At 37.8% G+C, this 22,317-nt stretch overlaps 1 protein-coding gene across 2 annotated transcripts in view; it reads right to left on the bottom strand.

Annotated features, from left to right (window-relative positions):
* The window catches only part of PRIM2 (DNA primase subunit 2), a 302,377-nt gene that overhangs the window by 125,777 nt on the left and 154,283 nt on the right, over positions 1–22,317 (bottom strand). For both annotated transcript variants that reach the window (XM_034648298.1, XM_034648299.1), the window contains exon 8: positions 3,948–4,015. In XM_034648298.1, the coding sequence (XP_034504189.1) occupies positions 3,948–4,015 (68 nt within the window). The remainder of the gene's footprint in view (positions 1–3,947; positions 4,016–22,317) is intronic.

Here is a 22,317-nt window from a genome sequence, read left to right as displayed (position 1 = left end):
ATAAGCCTGAAACGCATATCACAAGGTTACTCTGTAGAAAGTGTCAAACTATGCCCATCAGCTGCCACCCTGCATACAGATGGCTCTGACATGGTAATAAAATGAGAAGCCGTTTCATTTAATAATAATAAAAAAGCAACATCAGTTGGTGCATATTACATGTAGCATCTAGCCCTAGTTGCCTAGCAACCAGTCCTGAGTGAACTCCACAGAGAACGAAAGCCTTAAACGAATGTACAGTTTGTGCAAGTTTCAAGGACTTGAAGAGATATGTCAGTAGTTAATCTAAATTCTAGCTGACAATTACCATACTGAGGTGGAGGAAAGAGAACCCATCTTTTTGCACAGAACCAAGCATTAACTAGAGGTGAAATTCAGCCATTTAGTTTTATACCTTCTGAATCAGGTTCTATACAAAAAAAAAAAAAAAAATTGTGGCAATATGACTTATAAATTACAAAATCATGCAGAAAAAAACAACAAAAATACCACTGTTTAACACGCACTCATTCATTCGACAAAACACATAATGAATACCTATCATGCACCAGAAACTGTCCCAGCACTGGAAATACAAATATGAAAGTCACTTTACAAGCTTATACACAGCCCATACTATATAATGGAGTCATCAGAAAGTAAACAAAGGATGACCACATTATGTGTTCTGTAATACACAAGTAGCCATGGGGTATTGTGGGAACACATATAAAAACATCAGATTCAGACTCAGGGGAAGTGGGCCCCTGCAAACTACACAGTCAGAGAAAACTTATCAGATGAAGTAATATGGGCTAAGTCTTAAAGGATAAGCAAAAGTTAGGTAAGTTATAGAAATGGAGGAAGAGGAGAACATTCCAGGCAGAAGAAAAAATATTTTCAAGGGCTCAGAGGTTAACAACAGCAAGTTGTATTAGAAGAACTTCAAGGCATTTGGTTGCACTAGAAGTTAGGGGACCAGTACTAAAAGAAGAATTCAAAGAGACAGGGTAACCCCTTCCAGAAGGATTTCATATGCCAGGCTAAGAAGTTCAGACTTCATCTGGAATGAAACTGGGAAGATGGAGAATGATTTTAAGCCAAGGACTAATATAATCACTCTGGCAATAATGTGAAATATTTTAGAGTGCAAAGAAGGCAACAAGGAGAATACATAAGAAGTTACAACAATATGAGAGATACTCAGGAGACAAAATCAGCAGGAGAGGGGGGCGCTGGGGAAGTGACTTAAACATAACTCAGTAACAGTGCTCTAGAAACTTAAAAACCATATACAGTATTTATACTACTCAATCCAATGAAATGTTAGTCTGGACCATCCTCAACAACAAAACAATTATTCAGAGGTTAAAAAGTATCTGTCTGGGAAGGAAAAGTTGCTACAGAGAAGGGTAAGAGAGGCAGAAAAGAGACAAGACAGAGGGAAGGGAGGAGGAAAAATATCAATTTTCCAATACTGACAAATAAGCAACTGAGATTCCAAACAAATAAAAATTGAGGGGTGCCTGGGTGCCTCAGTCGGTTAAGTGTCTGCCTTCGGCTCAGGTCATGCATGATTCCAGGGTCCTGGAATAGAGCTCTGCATCAGACTCCCTGCTCCACAGGGAGCCTGCTTCTGCCTCTCCCTCTCTCTGTCAAATAAATAAAATCTTAAAAAAAAAAAAAAAAAGTTGAGAAAGAAATCTTGTAAAGCCATACTTTGTGCTGTTTGATACAATGACAGGATCCCAGTCCCCTTTCATCCTCAATGAATTTTGTCTGAGCTCTGTGCAAAGGTAAATCCCAAAGACATTAACATATACGTTTATACATAACACAAATATGTCAAATATGACAAGAGTTTAATTCACCAATACATACTACTTGGATTTACTGAAAGTATTTCATTTTCTCTTTTACTTCTTAAGCTTTATTTTTGATTTGAACATTTTGCCTTTTGTCCGTTAGAAGAAGCTAAAAGGAAACAGGAGTTAAACCTTGAAAGAGAAGTAGGCTGTGAAGAGACACTGAGATCAGTAGGCTGTGAAGAGACACGTAAGATCAGGATGGAATAAATCAGGGTGATTCAGGGTTGCTGACTGGATTCAGAAAGGAAGGAAGAAAGGAAGGAAGGAAGGGAGGGAGGGTTGAAGGAGTCACATACAAACAGGTGGTTTAGAACAGAAGTGGGCAAGCCCCTAAATGACAGATTATTGGCATTAAATTCAAGAACAAAATTCTCTCAAAATAGGTTAATCAAAGAGAACTAGCAATTTTGGTAACCAGTGCAAGCAACAGGAAATTGGCCCTCAAACTTACTTTATAATTCATGATATGGTTTGCTTCTACCCAATGGAAGGGAAGCATGTGCTGTCAATATGGGAATTCAACAGAATCTAAAATAGCACAGTGACATACGGCCATTTAATAAAAAATTTGTCCCTCTATATTCAGGTCTCTTGGACATACTCAAAAAACTAAAAGAATAAAAAGAAACCACAAAGGTAAACACTACTGGTGTTTGCCTACACAAAACCTGAAAATGTAGGTACGTTGGATAATGTAACATAACCAAAAACTTCCAGAAAAAAAATGTAATAACAAATACAACTCAGAATTACTATCCTACATCTAAAGTATGTAATATCAAATGAAATCAGGAGATGCTATCAATAAGTGAACAAATATACAAATAATTAATCCCACTCCAAAATGAAAATGGATAATAAAATGTTTTAAAATCATTCTTAATAATAATCAATGAAATGTACTTGATCACAGTGGTATCTCCATGATTAACTATTAAATTAGCCATGGTTTTAGCTGTCCTATATCTTGTTCAGGGTACAGTAACAATCTTGTGGGCAATCTTGTATAACCCAAAAATATAAGTAGAACAAGGTTTTTGAAAAAGAAATACATGTATTTAAATCTTTAAAATGGCTCATATGCTCTGACAAAGTAATTGCACTTCTGAAAACCTATTCTAAGAAAATGATCAAAAATACAGATAAAGATTAACATGTGGCATTTTTTACACTAGTGAAAAGAACTGGAAATGGTGTAAATGCCCCCAGAAGCAGATGAATACACTACAGTACAGTCATGAGAAAATACCATGCAGTCACTAAAAATAATATTTTTGAAGAGATACTAATAACAGGAAAAAAATTCTTACAATTTTTTTTTTAAATTAGAAAACCAATTTTTATAAAAGTGTAATTTCAACACTAGGTTTTAAAACAGCATAGAAGGAGGGGCGCCTGGGTGGCAGAGCGGTTAAGCGTCTGCCTTCGGCTCAGGGCGTGATCCCGGCGTTATGGGATCGAGCCCCACGTCAGGCTCCTCCGCTGTGAGCCTGCTTCTTCCTCTCCCGCTCCCCCTGCTTGTGTTCCCTCTCTCGCTGGCTGTCTCTATCTCTGTCNAAAAAAAAAAAAAAATTTTTAAAAAAAAAAAAAAAAAAAAAAAAACAGCATAGAAGGAAGAAATACTACTTCTGAGTAGTAATGATGGTTTTTTTTCTTTTCCCTCCCTTTCCTGTACTTATAAAGTTTTTTTTTTAAATAACGAGAATATATTATTTTTTTAATTAGAAAACAAATCCCACCTATTTCATCTACCCCAATAACATGTGGGGGGATGCCAAAGGTATGCTTTAGCCTTGCATTTAAAGAGATAGCTCATTCCTTTCAATTCTTTCTGTAGTTAGTCACCTCTGTTCATTCTAATGTAAATTTATCAACCAGTTCTACGCACTTTCATTGAATTAAAAAAGCTTCCAACAGTACCCTATGGTCAAGGGTAGCAAGTGTATTATATTAAGAACTTCAACTTACATCACAGAATTAAAGCAAGGAAAAAACTGTTAAGTTTTTAGTAACCGAAGGGGTTTTAATCGTTTTAATACACTTTACCCACGTTAATGCACTTACAATCATAAGCATAACAAGGATGGGCCTTCATATTACCTGAGGTGGTTAAGTAGAGGCTGAAGTCTCTCATCGGACTGCACGGCAGGCAAGGACCTGGCTGTCAACTAAAAGCAGAAACTCAGGTTAGTAAAAACAGCGAAGACCAAATACTGAAAGTATCTGAACACTAAATGTAATATGGGGACAGGGGAGCAGGAAGAGAGGGAGTACTTAAAATGTAAGTACATTTTTTTTTCTTTCTTAAGTTAAAGAATTGTACAGAAAGCAGGCACGTTATATGAGTAAAGCTAAACTATATGGCCCTAAGTTTTGCAGGGTATGCCACTGAGTTTAGAAGTAAAGAAAAAGGAGGTAAAGCAAAGAATAAAAGGAGAATATCCTGAGAATATCTTTTCATGAGTTCATGAGAAAACCTCTAGTCATAAAAATATTATCTTTTTTTTTAAAGATTTTATTTATTTATTTATTTGACAGAGATACAGACAGCCAGTGAGAGAGGGAACACAAGCAGGGGGAGTGGGAGAGGAAGAAGCAGGCTCACAGCAGAGAAGCCTGATGGGGCTCGATCCCATAATGCCGGGTTCACGCCCTGAGCCGAAGGCAGACGCTTAACCGCTGTGCCACCCAGGCGCCCCCATAAAAATATTATCTTTGTAAATAAAAATGGAAAAACTTCTAAATTCATAGCAACCAACCTTGTAGCACTGAATCCCAGGATGATGAAGAAATTGGGGAGAGAGACTTTAATTTATAGCTAAGCCACTGTGAAATTGGTTACATAAAGAATTACACACACACACACACGCACCCATACTCACGCATTCCTTCATTTTGACATTACTATAAGAAACCAAAACGATGTTTTAAACATACAAAAGCAACTCAAAAGTATTTAATATTGACAAATGACCCCAAACTGATCTAGAAAAGAGAATGTAAGATTCAAAACTTATTCTTAAATATTATATACCTCAGGCTGACAGTGTATCATGAAAATGTGAGCCTTTCCTATACTTTACTGTAATAATATTAATGATATCTCCTACTTTTCTTTCTGTACTTAAGATAAAGCCCTCTTATGCTATAACAATTTAACCTCCCCAAATTAAAAACATTCATCAAAGCAATCAGATAGCTTGAAGTAACCTTAATAAAACATCAAAACAAAAATAAAAGATTTCTTCTGGATTCAATTATGTCAAAATAGTTCTTGAAATCTACCCATAAATTATTTGACAGTTCACAAAAGAGAACCTCGCTTAAGGCAAACAACTAACTGAAAGATATCCTTTGGTTTTATAGAGGGTATCCTTTCTAATTATTTCATACATTAACTAAAATGTTCTGAAAACAAAAAAGACATTTCATTCATAACACCTAATTTTCAGTATTATGCAAGTAAAATAAAACTATCATTTTTAAAACATCTAATACAGGGGCGCCTGGGTGGCACAGCAGTTAAGCGTCTGCCTTCGGCTCAGGGCGTGATCCCGGCGTTATGGGATCGAGCCCCACATCAGGCTCCTCCGCTATGAGCCTGCTTCTTCCTCTCCCACTCCCCTGCTTGTGTTCCCTCTCTCGCTGGCTGTCTCTATCTCTGTAGAATAAATAAATAAAATCTTTAAAAAAAAAAAACAAACATCTAATACATGTTTGTGGAGAAAATGTTAACCAAAATGCCATATATGAAGTCATTTTAATTAAATCATAGCTAATCAATAATAATGGAGAGACATTCCCACTTTGGGGCAAAAGTTAACACAAGTCAACAGTTGTCAACTAATTTAAAATAAAGTAAGACAATTAGTCTGCTGCAATTTTAGCGCAGCCAAAAGACTCTCAGCATCTCTAAGAAATGTTAAATCTAGTACTTCATGACATAAAACGCTATCAAGGTTTTATAAACAAAACACTTTAATACTTTAATACACCCTATATCTGCTAATGTCAAATCCCTTAATAAAATGTCACTTAAGAGATTTCATGGCTCAGAAGCAAAGTTATGCTCTAAAAAGAAAACTTATCCAAATATTTCAAAAGTCAATTTCCTGAAAACAGATGGAGCAGACTGGGTTCTTCAGTTACTTCTGTCAATCTATACAGCATGCTTTCTAATCAAACTGTCTTTTTCTAAATGAAAGCAAACAAACAAAAACACCTCAGTAACAGTAATATATTTCTAAATGTCTGTTCATTCCATACAGAAAATATTTCTCAATTCTCTTTTTTTTAAAGATTTATTTATTTGAAAGAGACAGAGTGCACGCAAGAGGAGGGGATGGGGCAGAGGGAGAGGGAGGAGGAAGCAGAGCCCCCGTTGAGCACGGAGCCTGATGGGGGCTCCATCTCACCACCCTGCAGATCATGACCTGAGCTGAAACCAAGAGTGGGCGTCCAACTGACCGAGCCACCCAGGCACCCCAACCCAATCCCATCTTAATCTTAGCCTTCATTTCCTTTTTCTTAAACTATTAATACATCTCCACTCACCACTGTTTCAGCCTCCACTCTTGCCTCTTCCCTAATTTGTTCTCCACAGCAAGGCCAGAGTGAAATTTTCAAAATGAAAGTTAACCATCCCCCTAATTAAAATTATTTAATAATTCCCTTAGGCTCTCAGGCCGAAGTTATTACACCTGCTCTTTCATTAGACTTTCTCCTAAAACACCCTTCTGGGCCACATGGCTGAAACACCGGGCATAGGCCGGGTGGGCCTGACCACAGGCACACTGCAGAGACACTGCGGGTTCAGCTCCAGACTACCTTAACAAAGCAAATATCGCAAAACAACTCAAATCAATTTTTTGGTTTCCCAGTGCACATAAAAGTAATGTTAACACGATACTTGTAGCCTATTAAGTATGCAATGGCATTATGTCTAAAAAAAAATGTACACAATTTAAAAGTACTTTACTGCCAAAAAGAACTAACTATCCTCTGAGCTTTCAGCAAGTCATAATCTTTTTTGGTAGAGGGTCCTGCCTCAACGTTGATGGCGGCTGCCTGATCCAGGGTGGTGTTAGGGGGGCTGTGGCAATTTCTTATAACAAAACGTAAGAGAAATTTGCCACATCGATTAACTTTTCCTTTCAGAAATGATATCTCTGTAATATGCGACATTATTTGAAAAAACTGTACCCACGGTTCTTTCAAAACTGGAGTAAGTCCTCTCAAACCCTGCCACTCCTTCCTCAACTAAGTTTATGTCATGTTCTAAATCCTTAGCTGTCATTTCAACAACCTTCCCACCATCTTCACCAGGAGTACACTCCATCTCAAGAAACCACTTTCTGTGCTCGTCCACAAGAAGCAGCTCCTCGTCTGTTCAAGTCTGACCATGAGCTGCAGCATCTCAGTCCCATTCTCAGGCTCCACTTCTAGTTCTAGTTCTCTTGCTGTTTCCACCCCATCTACACTTACTTCCTCCATGAAGTCTTGAACCCCTTAAAGCCCTCTACGCAGGCTGGATTATCAACTTCTCCCAAACTCCTATTAATGTTGATATTTTGACCTCTTCCCATGAATTATAAATGTTCTTCATGGCATCTAGAATGGTGAATCCTGTCCAGAGGCTTTTCAATTTACTTTCCCAGATCCATCAGAAGAATTACTATGTACGGCAGCTACAATCTTACAAAACGTATTTCTTAACTAAGACTTGAAAGTTTGAAGTTACTCCGTGATCCATGCACTGCAGAACAGATACTGTATTAGCAGGCATGAAAACATTACACTGTTGTACATCTCCATCAGAGCTCTTGGATGAGCAGGAGCCTTGTCAGTGAGCAGCAATATTTTGGAAGGAATCTTTTTTTCTGAGCAGGAGGTCTCAACAGTCGGCTTAAAATATTCAGTAAACCATGCTGTATACACACAAGTGCTGTCATCCAGGCTTTGCTGTTCCATTTATAGAGCACAGGGAGAATAGATGTAGCATAATCCTGAAGGGCCCTGGGATTTTCAAAATGATCAAGAACACTGGCTTCAACTTACAGCCACCAGCTACATTAGGCCCTAACAAGAGAGTCGGCCTGTCCTTGGAAGCTTTGAAGCCACGCACTGACTTTTCCTCTCTAGCTATGAAAGTCCTACATGGTATCTTCTTCCAATATAAGGCTGTTTCATCCACCCTGAAAATCTGCTGTTTAGTGTAGCACCTTCAGGAATTCTCTAGCTCGATCTTCTGGGTAACCTGCTACAGCTCCTACATGAGTACTTTTACGTTACAGAGGCCGCATCTTTCCTTCAACCTGATGAACCCTCCTCTGCTAGCTTCAGACTTTCCTGCAGCTTCCTCACCTCTCTCAGCCTTCAGAGAACTGAAGAGTTAGGGCTTTGCTCTGCATTAGCTTTGGCTTCAGGGAATGTTGTGGCTGATCTGATCTTCTATTCAGATCATTAAAACTTTCTCCGTACAGCTACAGCATTAAGGTTTTCTTCTCATTCATGTGCTCACTGGAGTACCACTTGTTATCTCCCTCAAGAACTTTTGCTTTGCCTTCGCAAGTTGGCTGTTTGGCACAAGAGGCCTAGCTTTAGGCCAATCTTGGATTTTTAACATGCCTCCCTCACAAAGCTTAATCATTTTTTTAAAGGGAGACACGAGTCTTCCTTTCATCTGAGCACTTAGAAATCATCGTAGAGGGGCGCCTGGGTGGCACAGCGGTTAAGCGTCTGCCTTCGGCTCAGGGCGTGATCCCGGCGTTACGGGATCGAGTCCCAAGTCAGGCTCCTCTGCTGGGAGCCTGCTTCTTCCTCTCCCACTCCCCCTGCTTGTGTTCCCTCTCGCTGGCTGTCTCTATCTCTGTCAAATAAATAAATAAAATCTTAAAAAAAAAAAAAAAAGAAATCATCGTAGAATTATTAATTGGCCTCATTTTAGTATCGTTGTGTCTTGGGGAATAGGGAGGCCCAAGGGGAGAAAGATGCAGGGGAGTAGCTGGTTGATCAAACAGTCAGAACACAGAAAACACTTATCAATCAAGTTTGCTGTCATCTATGGGCACAGTTTGTGGCGCCCAAAACAATTACAATAGTAACATCAAATATCACTGATCACAGATCACCATAACAAATATACAAATATAATAACATTTGAAATATTATCTGAATTGCCAAAAGGTGACAGAGACACAAAGTGGTCTAATGTTATCGGAAAAATGGCACTGATAGACTGGCTGGATGCAGGATTCCCACAAACCTTCAATTTGTAAAAAACAAAACAAAACAAAACAAAACGAAAACAAAAAAAACCCAAACACAATATCTGCGAAGCACAATAAAACAAGATATGCCTGTGTCCAGCTTCTGCCAACTCCGTAAGACATAGCAGAAGAATCATCAGGTAGAAATCTGTCATAGCTCCAGTTTCTGGAACACATACGCTCAATGATTTGATTCCCACTTCACCCCTTCCCATTCCCTATAACTTATTTTCGCATCTTAATCACTGACAAGAAAAATTCCTCAATCACTGGTCAACGCCTGAGTAAATTATTTTGAGGAAGACTTTGAGTTTTCCAAAGGTTTTGCATTCAACTTTTAAAACAATTAGCATTTTCAAAAAGAGCATGTATCTCTTCATGGTAAGCAGATGAGGTTATAAAGCTATTCCAAAGCTCTTTAAAGCCATCTGCTGACCTTTTGCTAACAGAACATAAACCTCACTTTAGGGACCGCTGGCTCCATCATTTCTTCTGAAATTTCTCTCTGAGCCCAAGTAGCTCCTACTACACTCACAGGACCATGAGGGGCACTGCACCCCTGCCACTAGCAGGACAAGTATTTAATAAATATTAATGTGTGACAAATCCAAAAACTTTCAAGTGTATAATTCCATTAGTTGATGAAAATAAAAGTATATCTGTATCTACAGTTCATGGTTAAAGTTTTTCAAATTCATGGTTTGAGCAAAACTAAATCTAAATCAAAGCTAAATCACAACTGTCAGCCTTACAATAAAGCAATACACTATCATAACAAGATTTTCGGCATGAAAAAAACTTTCCTCTATAACATGAAATGAATAATTGTCTAGTTTAAATAGACTTTGGTTTGCACATGTTTTGTTTGTTGTTTTTAATAAAAAATACAGCAGCGTCCTTGACACGTAAGAATGAAAGGGAAAGATCGATCACAGTTTACGTTGTGAAGACTAAATGGGTTGTTTGAGTTAGGGCTGTTTCATGGGAATCATAATAAAAGTTGGCATCACATACAGTTTATTTCTTATTATTGTTGAGAGGTTGGGGTGAGCTGTTAGGATGTCCTTTCATTATTAAGAATATATCTAGGAAAATGAATTAACTAATGCAAGGCTTCTGTGGTTTTTAGACAAGTATAACAGATAACAGATTCTTAAGTAAATCTCATTTTAATGATCAGCATCACTGAATGTATCTTGCATTTTGCCCTATTTTTAACTACAAAAAAAATGACAAGGCATTTTGCCACCGAATAATTCTCCTTTAATGCCCATAAATATCACATAGATTCAAAGGTACAAAAGACAAGAGGAAGTCTGGAGGTATGTGGTCCAACCTTGTCACTCTCCTCCTGAGGAGAGTTCCTCAAACCACAGGCAGCTAGCTACTGCCCACACTCAGAGACTGTGCTAGCACCTGAGATCGGGACCCGCACAATACATGCCAGAGTACAATTCAAAGCAGACCATACTCCACGGGTAAACCAGTCAGAGGCCTTTGCCCGATCCCAGTGTGATTCTGCCTCCTCTAATTTCCCTCACTTTTCAAAACCGGACAATGCTCTTCAAGATGCACAAACCCATGGACTTTCAGTCTTGAAGATTCCCAAATTTTGCTTTCAAGGTTCCTTCACATCATTTGCAATTTGGCTCAAATGTAACATCCTCCCAGAGGCCTTCCCTAATCACCCTTGGTAAAGCAGTCCCCTCTCTGCAGGTATTCTGTCAGTCAGGCAACTCACCAGTCATCACTACCTGAAATCACCTTATTACTTTGCTTAGTTGTGTCTGTCTTCCTCTCCCCAAAACAATATAAATTCTCAGGGCAGAAACCTTTCTCTCGACAACCAGTTTTCCCCCACTGCTTGAAACTGTTTACGGTGCGGCATACTGTTGGCACTCAATAAATACTGTAGAGTAGATGAAAGGTTCACCTCGCTCAAACATTTCCAAAAGAAGCATGGGTTTAGAAAAGTCTGCCCTAGGGGCACCTGGGTGGCACAGCGGTAAAGCGTCTGCCTTCGGCTCAGGGCGTGATCCTGGCGTTATGGGATCGAGCCCCACATCAGGGCTCCTCTGCTGTGAGCCTGCTTCTTCCTCTCCCACTCCCCCTGCTTGTGTTCCCTCTCGCTGGCTGTCTCTATCTCTGTCGAATAAATAAATAAAAATCTTTAAAAAAAAAAAAAAGAAAGAAAAGAAAAGTCTGCCCTAGACACTGACCCTTTTGGTCCTGTATTTCTAAATTTTTCATAAGTAAATATGACCTATCAACTAGAGGGTCCACACACACCTCTCTTTTCATGTCTAGCTGACTGAAGCGTTTTAAGTCCTCCTTTACAAGGAGGAGCAGTGTTCTACCACTCAATGCGGTTGAAACTACAGCTCCCTGGTTCGAAGGAAACGAGAACAAAAACACCAGTCCAAAACTCAAATTATGGATATGCTATCACAGGCATTACCAAAAGAGCAATCATGACATAGTCCTTCTAATCTATGTCTTTCTGCATGGGGTGTTTTGTTTTGTTTTGGTCATTAAATAATAGCTACAAATAAAGCAAAAATGTCGACTAAACTCTATTTTTCCAACATTAGTGAAAGTTTAAAACATACATCAAAGTTCGAAGTCTTCTACAGTGAACACCCATTAAAAAAAAAAACCTTAAACTGGCAAGACTGCAACTGCTTTAAAAATTTCCAGAAAACGAGCAAGGAATAGTGTACATATGATTCTATTCAAATAAGGCTCACTTAGATGTAAAAAAAAAAAAAATGTTGTTTGACATTTATATAATACTACTAAAATGAAAGTGCTGTGTTACACAATTCTCAAGATACTACTGTTAACTGTAGGTAAGTTACTTTGAAAGGGAGTCTCAAAAGACTCCCAGCTCAAAGGCACGTGAAGTTGCAAGAAAATTTAAATTCAAATAGCAATTAGAAGATTATCTACTCAAGTATGGAAAACCTAGATATAAAGCATGCTTGGTTCTCATATCTTTTCAAGAGTAAGGCAAACACAGAAAATATTTTCTTCTTAGACTTTCCACTCAAATTAGATGAGCCTGCAAAGAGCAATTTTTAGAATTATGATCCTGGAGGTAAGTACATGGGTATTTGTTTTAGTCTGCATACATCTGTGTTTGAAACAGTTCAAGAGAGGAAAGGAAGGAAGGCTGGCTGATTTTCCAGCAGTGTGAGGAATGGCTTAGAGGGGAGTGATCCAGGGATCTAAGATGAAGAATCAAATTATGGTAAAACCAGTGGCGACAGAAAGGAAAACATGAATGTGAGACACATGAAGGAGGTATATTCTACATAATTTTATGCCTAAAACAAGAGAAATTATAGAAGACATCCAAGTACATAGACTGTTCTATTAATTGCAACAGAGTGGCCACAGGAAGAGGAGGTTGGGGAGAAGAAAGGACATCATGTGTCTCGGCATGCTGAATTTGAGGTGCTTCTGAATATCCAAGAGGCAACTGAACATGTGGATCTAGAGCCCTGGAGAGGATATGGTGTTAAAGATATAAATTTAGGTGTTACCAGCAAGTAAGTCACAGGTAAAGCCATGGGCTGACAAAAAAGGCCTGGGATTATGCATAAAGCAGGGATGCCCAATTGTCATTCACTAGTAGGCTGTCAGAGAACAGCGCTGGGGGTTCATTCCAAGCTACATCGAGGGAAGAGAACAGAACTGATTGCCAACATTTGCTCCAGATACGGAATAGGAGATTAGAGGTATCAGCCTGGTATGTGCTATCCCCAGCAGGAGTAATAAGAAAAATAAGGAATTTTGCCAATAGACTTAAAAGTTTCTAACACTGATTCTAAGCAATTACAGATTTATGAAGGTGGGAAGGTGGGGGAGAGAGACAATACAACCAACAGCTCCTTTAATTCTTTTGTTAAACACCTGGAATAAATGAATTACAATTTGTAAAAGAAAACATTTCCTAAGGAAAGCACTCTGCCTCCAGTTGTGAAGCTGACTGTTGCTCTTAACACCCTAAAGGAGACTGCTGTCAGCCAGTTGCTAGTATGAAGCAGAATTTTTAAAGGGACCCATAGAAAGGGGGAAAAAATTTATGATATTCTCCTTCGAATGATGGGCATGAAGGGAGGGAACAAGAACACACAAGCAGGTGAACTACATAAGTAAATATGGTAAATGGTTCTTAAAGAGTCAACAGACATTTCGAAAACAAAGGTGACTCAATCAGTTGAAAACGAAGAACAAGAGGGTGGCTTCATTTTAAAATAATAAATCCCTTATTTCTGAACTACTCACCCAACACTGGCTAAATTAAAACACATAAAAATGACAAGAAAACAATGCTCACTTGGAAAATATTGCTCAATTTTGTTCTCCGGCGTTTTTACCCTCTACCACTCATTTCAGCTTCCTTACAAAACTCAAGAGGAATGACAATATGCACTAATATCAAAGTTGTACCTTAAAAGAATTCCAAGATGGGTAATCAGCACAAGTTAGACCTTTTCTTTCATATAATCTTGTTCTGCTCACAGAGGCAGAGTAGTACTCTCTTGCAGTGCTATTAGGGCAGTGACATTTATGGACATGTACAAATGGCAAAGAGACCAAATTTAGGTGTTCTTTGTTCCGGTTTTTTTAATAGACTTTATTTTTTAGAGCAGTTTTAGGTTCACTGCAGAGCTGAGCGGAAGGTATAGAGATTTCCCATATACTCACATGTATAGCCTCCCCCATGACCAGCACCACCCCCACCCTGAAAGTGGTACAGTTACTACAACTGACGAGTCTACACGGACACATTATTGCCCAAAGTTCATAGTTTACAATACGGTTCACTCTTGGTGTTGCACACTCTATGGGTTTGGACAAATGTATAATACACGTATCTACTACTGCAGTATCCTACAGAACAAGTTTCCCTGCCCCCAAAATCCTCTGTGCTCCATCCATTCATCCCTTCTTTCCCCTTTCCCCAATTCCTGTCAAGCACAAATCTTTTTACTGTACTGCCTCCACAGTTTTGCCTTTGCTGGAACATCATAGGGGCCAAAGGCAGGCCTCCCCAAGAAGGGTCACTTGGACATGAACATTATTTTGAGTTAAAAACAATCAAAACCCAGCAGATTCAGATAAAGCTCTTTACTTCCCCTTCAACTGCCTACTTGTACTAGAAAGAGAACTATTAACAGAGATTCCTCTTTACCCAAAAAACTAACAGGGCAACCTTTGTTTTTCAAGCATCTCCTCACCTTCCTGCTAATGGTTTTCTCCCCTTTGTATCCTGAGACCATAACCATCTCCTTAGCTCATATAAGCAGTATATTGCTGCAATGTCTTTGGAATTTCCATGTCTCTGTGGACTCCCCACACATACGCTATTAACTTGGATTTTCTCCTGTTAATCAGTCTCATGTCAGAAGCACCCAAAGGGATGGGGCACCTGGGTGGCACAGTCGTTAAGCGTCTGCCTTCGGCTCAGGGCGTGATCCCAGCGTTCTGGGATCGAGCCCCACATCAGGCCTCCTCTGCTAGGAGCCTGCTTCTTCCTCTCCCACTCCCCCTGCTTGTGTTCCCTCTCCCGCTGGCTGTCTCTGTCTCTGTCAAATAAATAAAAAATCTTAAAAAAAAAAAAAAAAGCACCCAAAGGGAAAGGAAATTCTTCCTCCCCAACAATATCACATAGTTGGAATCATATAGTATGTAGCTTTTCAGATTGGCTTCTTTCACTCAGCAATAGGTATTTAAGGTTCCTCCACATCTTTTCAGGGTTTGATAGATCATTCTTTTTAGCATTCCATCATCTGGATGTACCTCAGTTTACTTATCCATTCACCACCCAAAGGACATCTGGGTTGCTTCCAGCTTTTGGCAATTAAGAATAAAGCTGCTAAAACATCCACGTGCGGGTTTTTGTGTGGACACAAGTTTCAAATAAGTGTCTTTTTAAATTAAGAACAAGTGGGAATGCTTTTCAAAATGTCTTTGCAATCTCATTTCATAAAAGATTTGAGATGGCTCATACTGAGCCTTATTTCACACAAGAATACCAACCAACTCAAACTCCAGAATACCAACACTTTCACCTAAGTTGAAGATGCATATATTATGCTTATGCATGTGTTCTAAGAGACACAAAATTTATACATTGAGAAAATAATTTTTGAAATCAAAAGGCAACAATTTCTTTAAAGAGAGACCTCACAGTAACAAAAAGATATAGCTCTAGAGAGAACAGGTTGTTCAACAGAACTATCACTTTTATTACTGGGACCAAGGCAGATGTCAAGTAAAATTAACTTTTACAAGCAGCTGCTCTTTTAACTTCATTGATTTTATCAGTGGAAAACCCTGTGTCTTTTTGAACTTCATTTTCTTATAATAGCAAGGGATCCCAATTACAAACCCCAAACTGTGAGAATCCACATTATATTCCCCTTTGCTCCTGGAACCAAATTTATTCCCTAGTTTCATGTTCCCCTTGACTGCCTGAGATGCTGTTCACCACTAGTCCTAACACACTAGTACTTACATGCCCACAGCACTTTCTGGTTTTCACTGGGCTCGTACACACATTATCTCACTTGATCTTCACAACAGAGTTGGTTTCATCAGTACAGTGCTTCAGTACATGAAAATTTCTCTATCAGCTAGCCTCAAACATGATTTTCAATATGTAGGCTCTAAAAACCAACCAACAACCTTGTCAAGCAAAACGCATAGATTTCATTTGAGCTCTAAACATGCCCAAGTAGTTTAATTTCCAAAGAATATTAAACAGTGCAGAGTTAACAAGATATTTCCAGTTCAGGGGTCTGGATGATATGAAGAACTGAGAAAGTAAACCTGGGAATAGCACAAGCAGACATCCCAGGGCTGATTTTTGATCATGAAACCTATGGAGTGAAAAGAAGCTTGTTATTCAGAGGATAACCTAAGCACCTTACTGATTCTTTACATCATTTAGAAACGTAAAACAATTGCTTGAGCAAGGGGAAAAAAGGTATTAAAAGATATGCCGTGATAAATGTACATGGATCACTGGATTTTTTTCCATAAAGTAAAACACCCATAAAATCATTTTACTTCTAGAATATTCCAATAATTTTGGTTCAAAATTCTTAAGCTACAATAGCAAGCAGTTTCACAATTAGACTTCTAATAAGCAAAACAAAGATCTGGCAAGTGGAATTCAACACATTTTGCTTTTCATGGTGGTATCCAAGAGATAATGAATTGTCAAACTTCTGCTGGTCTTAAAGGGCTGCTCTTGTGGAGTAAGAATAAGGGCAGCAGCAACACAGCCAACATTCCTCAAGTTTTTACTACATGCAGGGCATTCTACTGGGAGTTCTATATAGACTCTAATCCTCACAATATTCCTAAAAGTGCTGTTAACCCCAGGGCACCCTAGGCTTCACAAACTGTTCAGCCAAAGAGACCTGGAACATCCAAGCAGAAGGAATAGGTGACCTTTATGCCCTTACGCACCAACTTTTATTTATCTTATCCAGAATTTGCATTTGATTCTATAAACTGTCCTTCTTGATTTTACTATAAAGATGTTTATTTTACCATTGAGTAAAACAGTGCCACTGCTATCTTATATATACTTTATACATTCCCTAGTGTGTCTAGTTCTAAATATTTAGCCGTCCTATAGCTTTAAAAAACATGCTACCACATTTGTACTCCTTATAGCCTCCCTGAAAGAAATCTCTCCAGTGCTACATTTGGGATTGGGGAGTTGGCTGTGATGATTCTGGAACTTGCTAGATTTCACCGGCCATATCCTGTGTCATTTTGTATAACTACAACAATTACACAGAGACAGAACTGACATTTGTTTAGCCATAAATCTTTATATGAAAAGACTCTAAAAATCATTTAAATTCCTAGACTTCTCATTCACTTAACAAATTTGTGAGGCAGTAACTGAAGTTCTAAAGTTCCTTATTCATTATCATATTTTCATTCATCATTTTTGTCTCCCAAAACATCTATACCATATTTACCTAAATTTACATTTGTCAATTTCCTATTTAATGCAAGAAATATACTTATCTGGGTTTTCCAGAACCAAACTGTTCCTTTTCTGTTTGTTATTTGTAACCATGAATCTTGGGCAAAACAGTATGTGGAAGCTTCCTAAATATGCACATAAATTCAACTACGTGCACTGAAATTGCCAACGGTATCTACAGGCTTCTAGTAAATGTTTAAAAGACTGCCCAGACAGAACAGTGGCTTTCATAGCGCATGTTATTCATCTCCTTTAAGGAGTACATTCCATGATTCTTTAACTTCCTGCTGAGTCTATTTCCTGGTATAAATGTCAGACATAAGCTACACATTACACTGGCAATCTTATCTCCATTCTCCGTATTACTAAACAATGTACCACTTCTAATGCTGGAAATTTTAAATTAAACATAATTTATTCTGTACTACGTTTACATGCTTAAATTTATTACCAAAGTGAAGACACACACAAAAGATATGTATAAGTTCATATATTCATTTTTCTACAAGAACGCTTTTTCCCTTGACGTGGACTTTTATTAACACTTGGAAGTACAGATAGAGCAATAGGGAGTGGAGTAAAGGGGGTGGACAGGATTTTTATTAAAGCATTGGTAACAGTGATCTGCTGTAAAACAAAACACAGTCCTTGGGAATACACTTGAAGAACTGGAGGGCCTCAGGTCGTTAAATACAACTGATCAACAACAAGGATATGTAAGACTTCATTTCCTTCCACAGCTGAACTTCAAGTCACTGATCCAAATGTATAGTTCAAGGATGGTAGCCCCAGATGGCTAACAACATACCTCTAATGTTGATGTTAACAGATGCTGCAGCAAGTATTCCTTTCCTTAGTTCTTCAGCTACTTTTCCTTTCCTCTATGACTTAATTTTCACTGCTGTCTTAGAGCACCTTGACTTCTTCCTTGACAGAGACTCTGGCTTTGCAGATATAGAAAATGCTTTTAGTTATGTGTAAAACAGCCCAGTGTGCCTTCACATCTCACTCATAGTTTATTTCTCTAACCTGAAATGAGATACTGTACTATTTTTGGATTCATTCAATTTAGTTGAAATTTAAGCTACTTTCTTTATTCACTACATAGTCCTACAGTTATCCTTAGAAAATAAAGCTATTATATAATTTTGTTCTTCTAATAATTTTTATATTTAAGCACTTCTGAAAGGAGCTTCTTAAAATACCTGAGCAGCTTTCAATTACACAAAATTAGTGTCTTGTGATTATAGAACTTCTGATTATATTCAAAATAAATCAGAACAAGAAAAATAAATAATTTCCATTACTAGGACATAAACATCAGTAACAACCTCTAATTATGAAATGGAAATAGAAAAGTATAATGTTTTTACTGTGGTAAGGACATTTAAACAATGACAACTGGACTTTTTGCCTCAGAATTCTATCAGATGTATTTTTAAAACAGTTTTTAATTCATCATAAATTTAGAGACAAAGCTCCTTAATACAACTGAGGAAGTAAGAAGAAATATGAAATAAATGTATGTTGAAATGTTTCAACAAACACAGCAGGGTACCCCAAATCCTATTCTTTTCTTTCTTCCTTTTATTTTTCGAAATTAGGAATCATCACAAGTAACAACCTGGATCACTGATGTTTTCTCATTTCTCATTTCAAATAACATACAATCCCCTTAAGAACACAGACCCAAGCCCCTGAATTTAATTACTATAAAAGAATAAATTGTTTCATTGTTAATCTAAATCACCTAGTAAATTTAAACTGCCTGCAAAATTCTGTTTTTCTAAGAAAAATCAGGGCATAATCTCTTCTATTATTTGTAAAGTTGGAGATAATTACTAGATTCTGTGGTTAAGAAGAGATGCTGGTCTGAAAACTGAAAGAATCCTTACCTGCTTGCTTAGCTGGAGAAGGTTGTAGTGGTTGTTGTTTTTAAATAATATGGCTATTAGAACAATTGCCTATCGTTCTGACTGCCCAAAATTATGAGCTGCCATTTTAGTGATGGAATGGACCCTAGCTAATATTTTCCTGCAAGCTATCAAGGGTGTGGATTCTAAACCACCATGACATACTATTAAGTGCACCTTCCCCATCTGACTCAAAGCATCAAGGTATGAAATCAAGAGAGGGGAAAAGCAAGCATCTTCGAAGATACATTTCCTAAGAGTACTCATTTTAGTATATCATATTTGTAAAACACCTTTGATATCAGAACAGCTAGTTCAGACTTTTAAAAGACCTTGACATACATTTGACTGATTGCTTTCCAATGACATTATTTCATACTTTCTGGCACAATCGGGCTGATAGTGTTTGATGAATAACCAGACAAGCAAAGGACAGGTCTGAGCGATAGCCATCTTTTATATCTGACATCTTCATGTTTTATTACATATCTTAAAGAGAAAGGGAACAAAAACCCAAAGGCAGTGTTGGTTCCAAAAGATCTTACTACACACAGAAAGGCCCAAATCAGCATTATTTTGAAGCAGCCACTCTTGACATAAAAATGCATTTTGTTGCAACTAAAGAATCATCAACAGTTACAAAATTGGGAGAGGGAGAGATCTGCATCTTACACTTCTTAAAGTTTACTTTCTCTAACAAAATGCTTTAAACAAAGGGCCACAAGATCTCCTGGACAAAGCACAGTACACCAAAATGCAAAGCTTGGTTTTTCCTGTTCTGCTGTCTGTGCCTGACATACACTGCCCCCTCCGCTTGTTCATGTTAATCAAATGTAAATGAATGCCAGCATGAACTAAAATCAGTCCTACCAAGATGTTTCAACAGTGCTGGCATGTGAACTATCAGACGGCTGATAGAATTTTAAAGTCAACTACTGAAAAACACATATATTTGTCCTAAATTTCCACTGAGATTTTTTTAAAAAGGGACATTAGTCTATGGCCATACCACCCTGAATGCACCCGATCTCGTCTGATCTCGGAAAAAGGGACATTAACATTACCTAAAAGTACTCAGCAGACTTTTTCCATCACAGACACATCATAGTAAAAGTATGGGAACTAAAGACTTCAGACAACTGGACATTTGCAACAGCACCCTGTGACTTTTCACCAATGTTCTAGCTGGAAGTCAAAGAATTTTTGGCCCCTGTGCCAGGAAAGAACAGAAATACCATTGACTAATATAAGCAGGAGCAAGTCTGGAAGGAAAGATCAAAGGCTCAGTTTTGTCCATGTTTAGCTTGAACTGCCTATTAGACAACCAGATAGAATTATCTGGACTTAAGATATAAAACTGTAAAACCAGTCAGTCAGACTCCAAATATTCTATAATGTCTTTTAACATAATTTCTACCTTGAGAACTACAGCAATCAAATATGTCTTCCATTCTGAGTGCTCCTTTTTATGATTAGCTACAATTAATGAATATAAATATATCACTTGTTACAAGAGCATTCAGCTGTAATATCCCTTACAAAAAGCTCTTAAGCCACCCAACAATTAGAACACTGAACCATCATTTGCTTCAGAGATGCACTGACAATATGGTAGCAACTAACTACATATGGTACTGAATTCTTGAAATGTGGTTAAATTGACATATGTTGTAAAATACACACCAAATTTCAAAGATGTAGTATGGAGAAGAGAATGTACATCTTGTTAAAAAGTATGCATATATTTTCTAAAGATTTTATTTATTTATTTATTTATTTATTTGAAAGAGAGGGAGAGAGGGAGCATGTGCACAAGTAAGGGAAGAGGGAGAAGCAAACTCCCTGATAAGCAGGGAGACTGATGTGGAGCTCAATCCCAGGACCCTGAGATCATGACCTGAGCCGAAGGCAAATGCTTAACCGTCTGAGCCACCCAGGCACCCCAAAAAGTATGTATATTAATTACATATTGACATATACTTTGTATATATTGTTTAAATATGATACAGTGAAATTACTTTCATCCTTTTAAAACATTTCTTATGTAGATAACAGAAATTTTAAAATTACATATGTGGTTCACATTATATTTCCACTGGACAGAGGATTTCTGAGCCAAAGATGGATATGACTTCTTTCTGGTACACAAGCAGTGATAACAGGCAAAATAATTAAAATCTAAGAGTACAAAGAAAGGCAAATGAAAATCAGCTGTGTCATATTCAATTACTAGAAAAAGAAAAACATCCATTTTTTTATCTGTGGCTGCAAAAACACATTTCTAAAAGGCATGTGCCCCAATATGAGATCAAATTGAACTATTCCCCTGCCCAAGAGGAGATAAGACTTTTACGAAAATGACAGCAACTTTTCCCAAATATTTATACAAAATCATAAAATTATATATTGTGACCAGCCACCCTAAATCTTTTTTTTCAAGGTTATAAAGAAAATATGTCCCTTATTACATTGGGAAGTACTTTATCAAATGAAATATGAATGAATGTACTTTCCAAGTTTTGAATTACATATTATACAGATGATTTCCCTAACCTCAAATATGCAGAATAATGGAAAACCTCAGGGCTGAAAACTTAACTCATCTGATTCATGTTAACATGTGGATACTCTATTCTTTTGCTCTGAAAGTTTTTAAATTTCTTTGGCTATGATGTTCTGAAATTTTACTAGTCAATCAAGATGTGTGGCATTTTTTCATCTTTAGTTTTTTCTTACCTTTCTCTGAAGTCTTTGTTCTTTCTTAATTTTGAGTAATTTACCAACATTATTTCTTTGAATATTTTTCTCTCCTCCAATTTCTTTTCGCTCTTCTGAGAACCCTATATTTGAATGCTGGCATTACAACCTCTCTCCTCCGTATCTCTTAGCCTTCTCAATATTTTCCATCTCTATTTTTCCTTTACCGTCAGAGGATTTCCTCGACACAATCCTCAAGTACATCATGCATTTGTCACTTGCATTCATGCTCCTCATCTAAATTAAGTTCTCTACTTCAACTACTATATTTGTCATATCTAATATTTCCACTTTGTTCTTTTTAGGACTTCTGGTTCCTTCTTAATACTGCTACTGTCCTCTTATTGCTGAGTATATTTATTATGTTTATTTTTTTTTTTAAAGATTTTTGTTTTGGGGCGCCTGGGTGGCACCGCGGTTAAGCGTTCTGCCTTCGGCCCAGGGCGTGATCCCGGCGTTATGGGATCGAGCCCCACATCAGGCTCCTGTGCTGTGAGCCTGCTTCTTCCTCTCCC

The sequence above is a fragment of the Ailuropoda melanoleuca genome, chromosome 19 (genome assembly GCF_002007445.2).
Source record: "Ailuropoda melanoleuca isolate Jingjing chromosome 19, ASM200744v2, whole genome shotgun sequence".
Taxonomy (NCBI): domain Eukaryota; kingdom Metazoa; phylum Chordata; class Mammalia; order Carnivora; family Ursidae; genus Ailuropoda; species Ailuropoda melanoleuca.
This window is presented reverse-complemented; position numbering and strand designations above follow the sequence as displayed.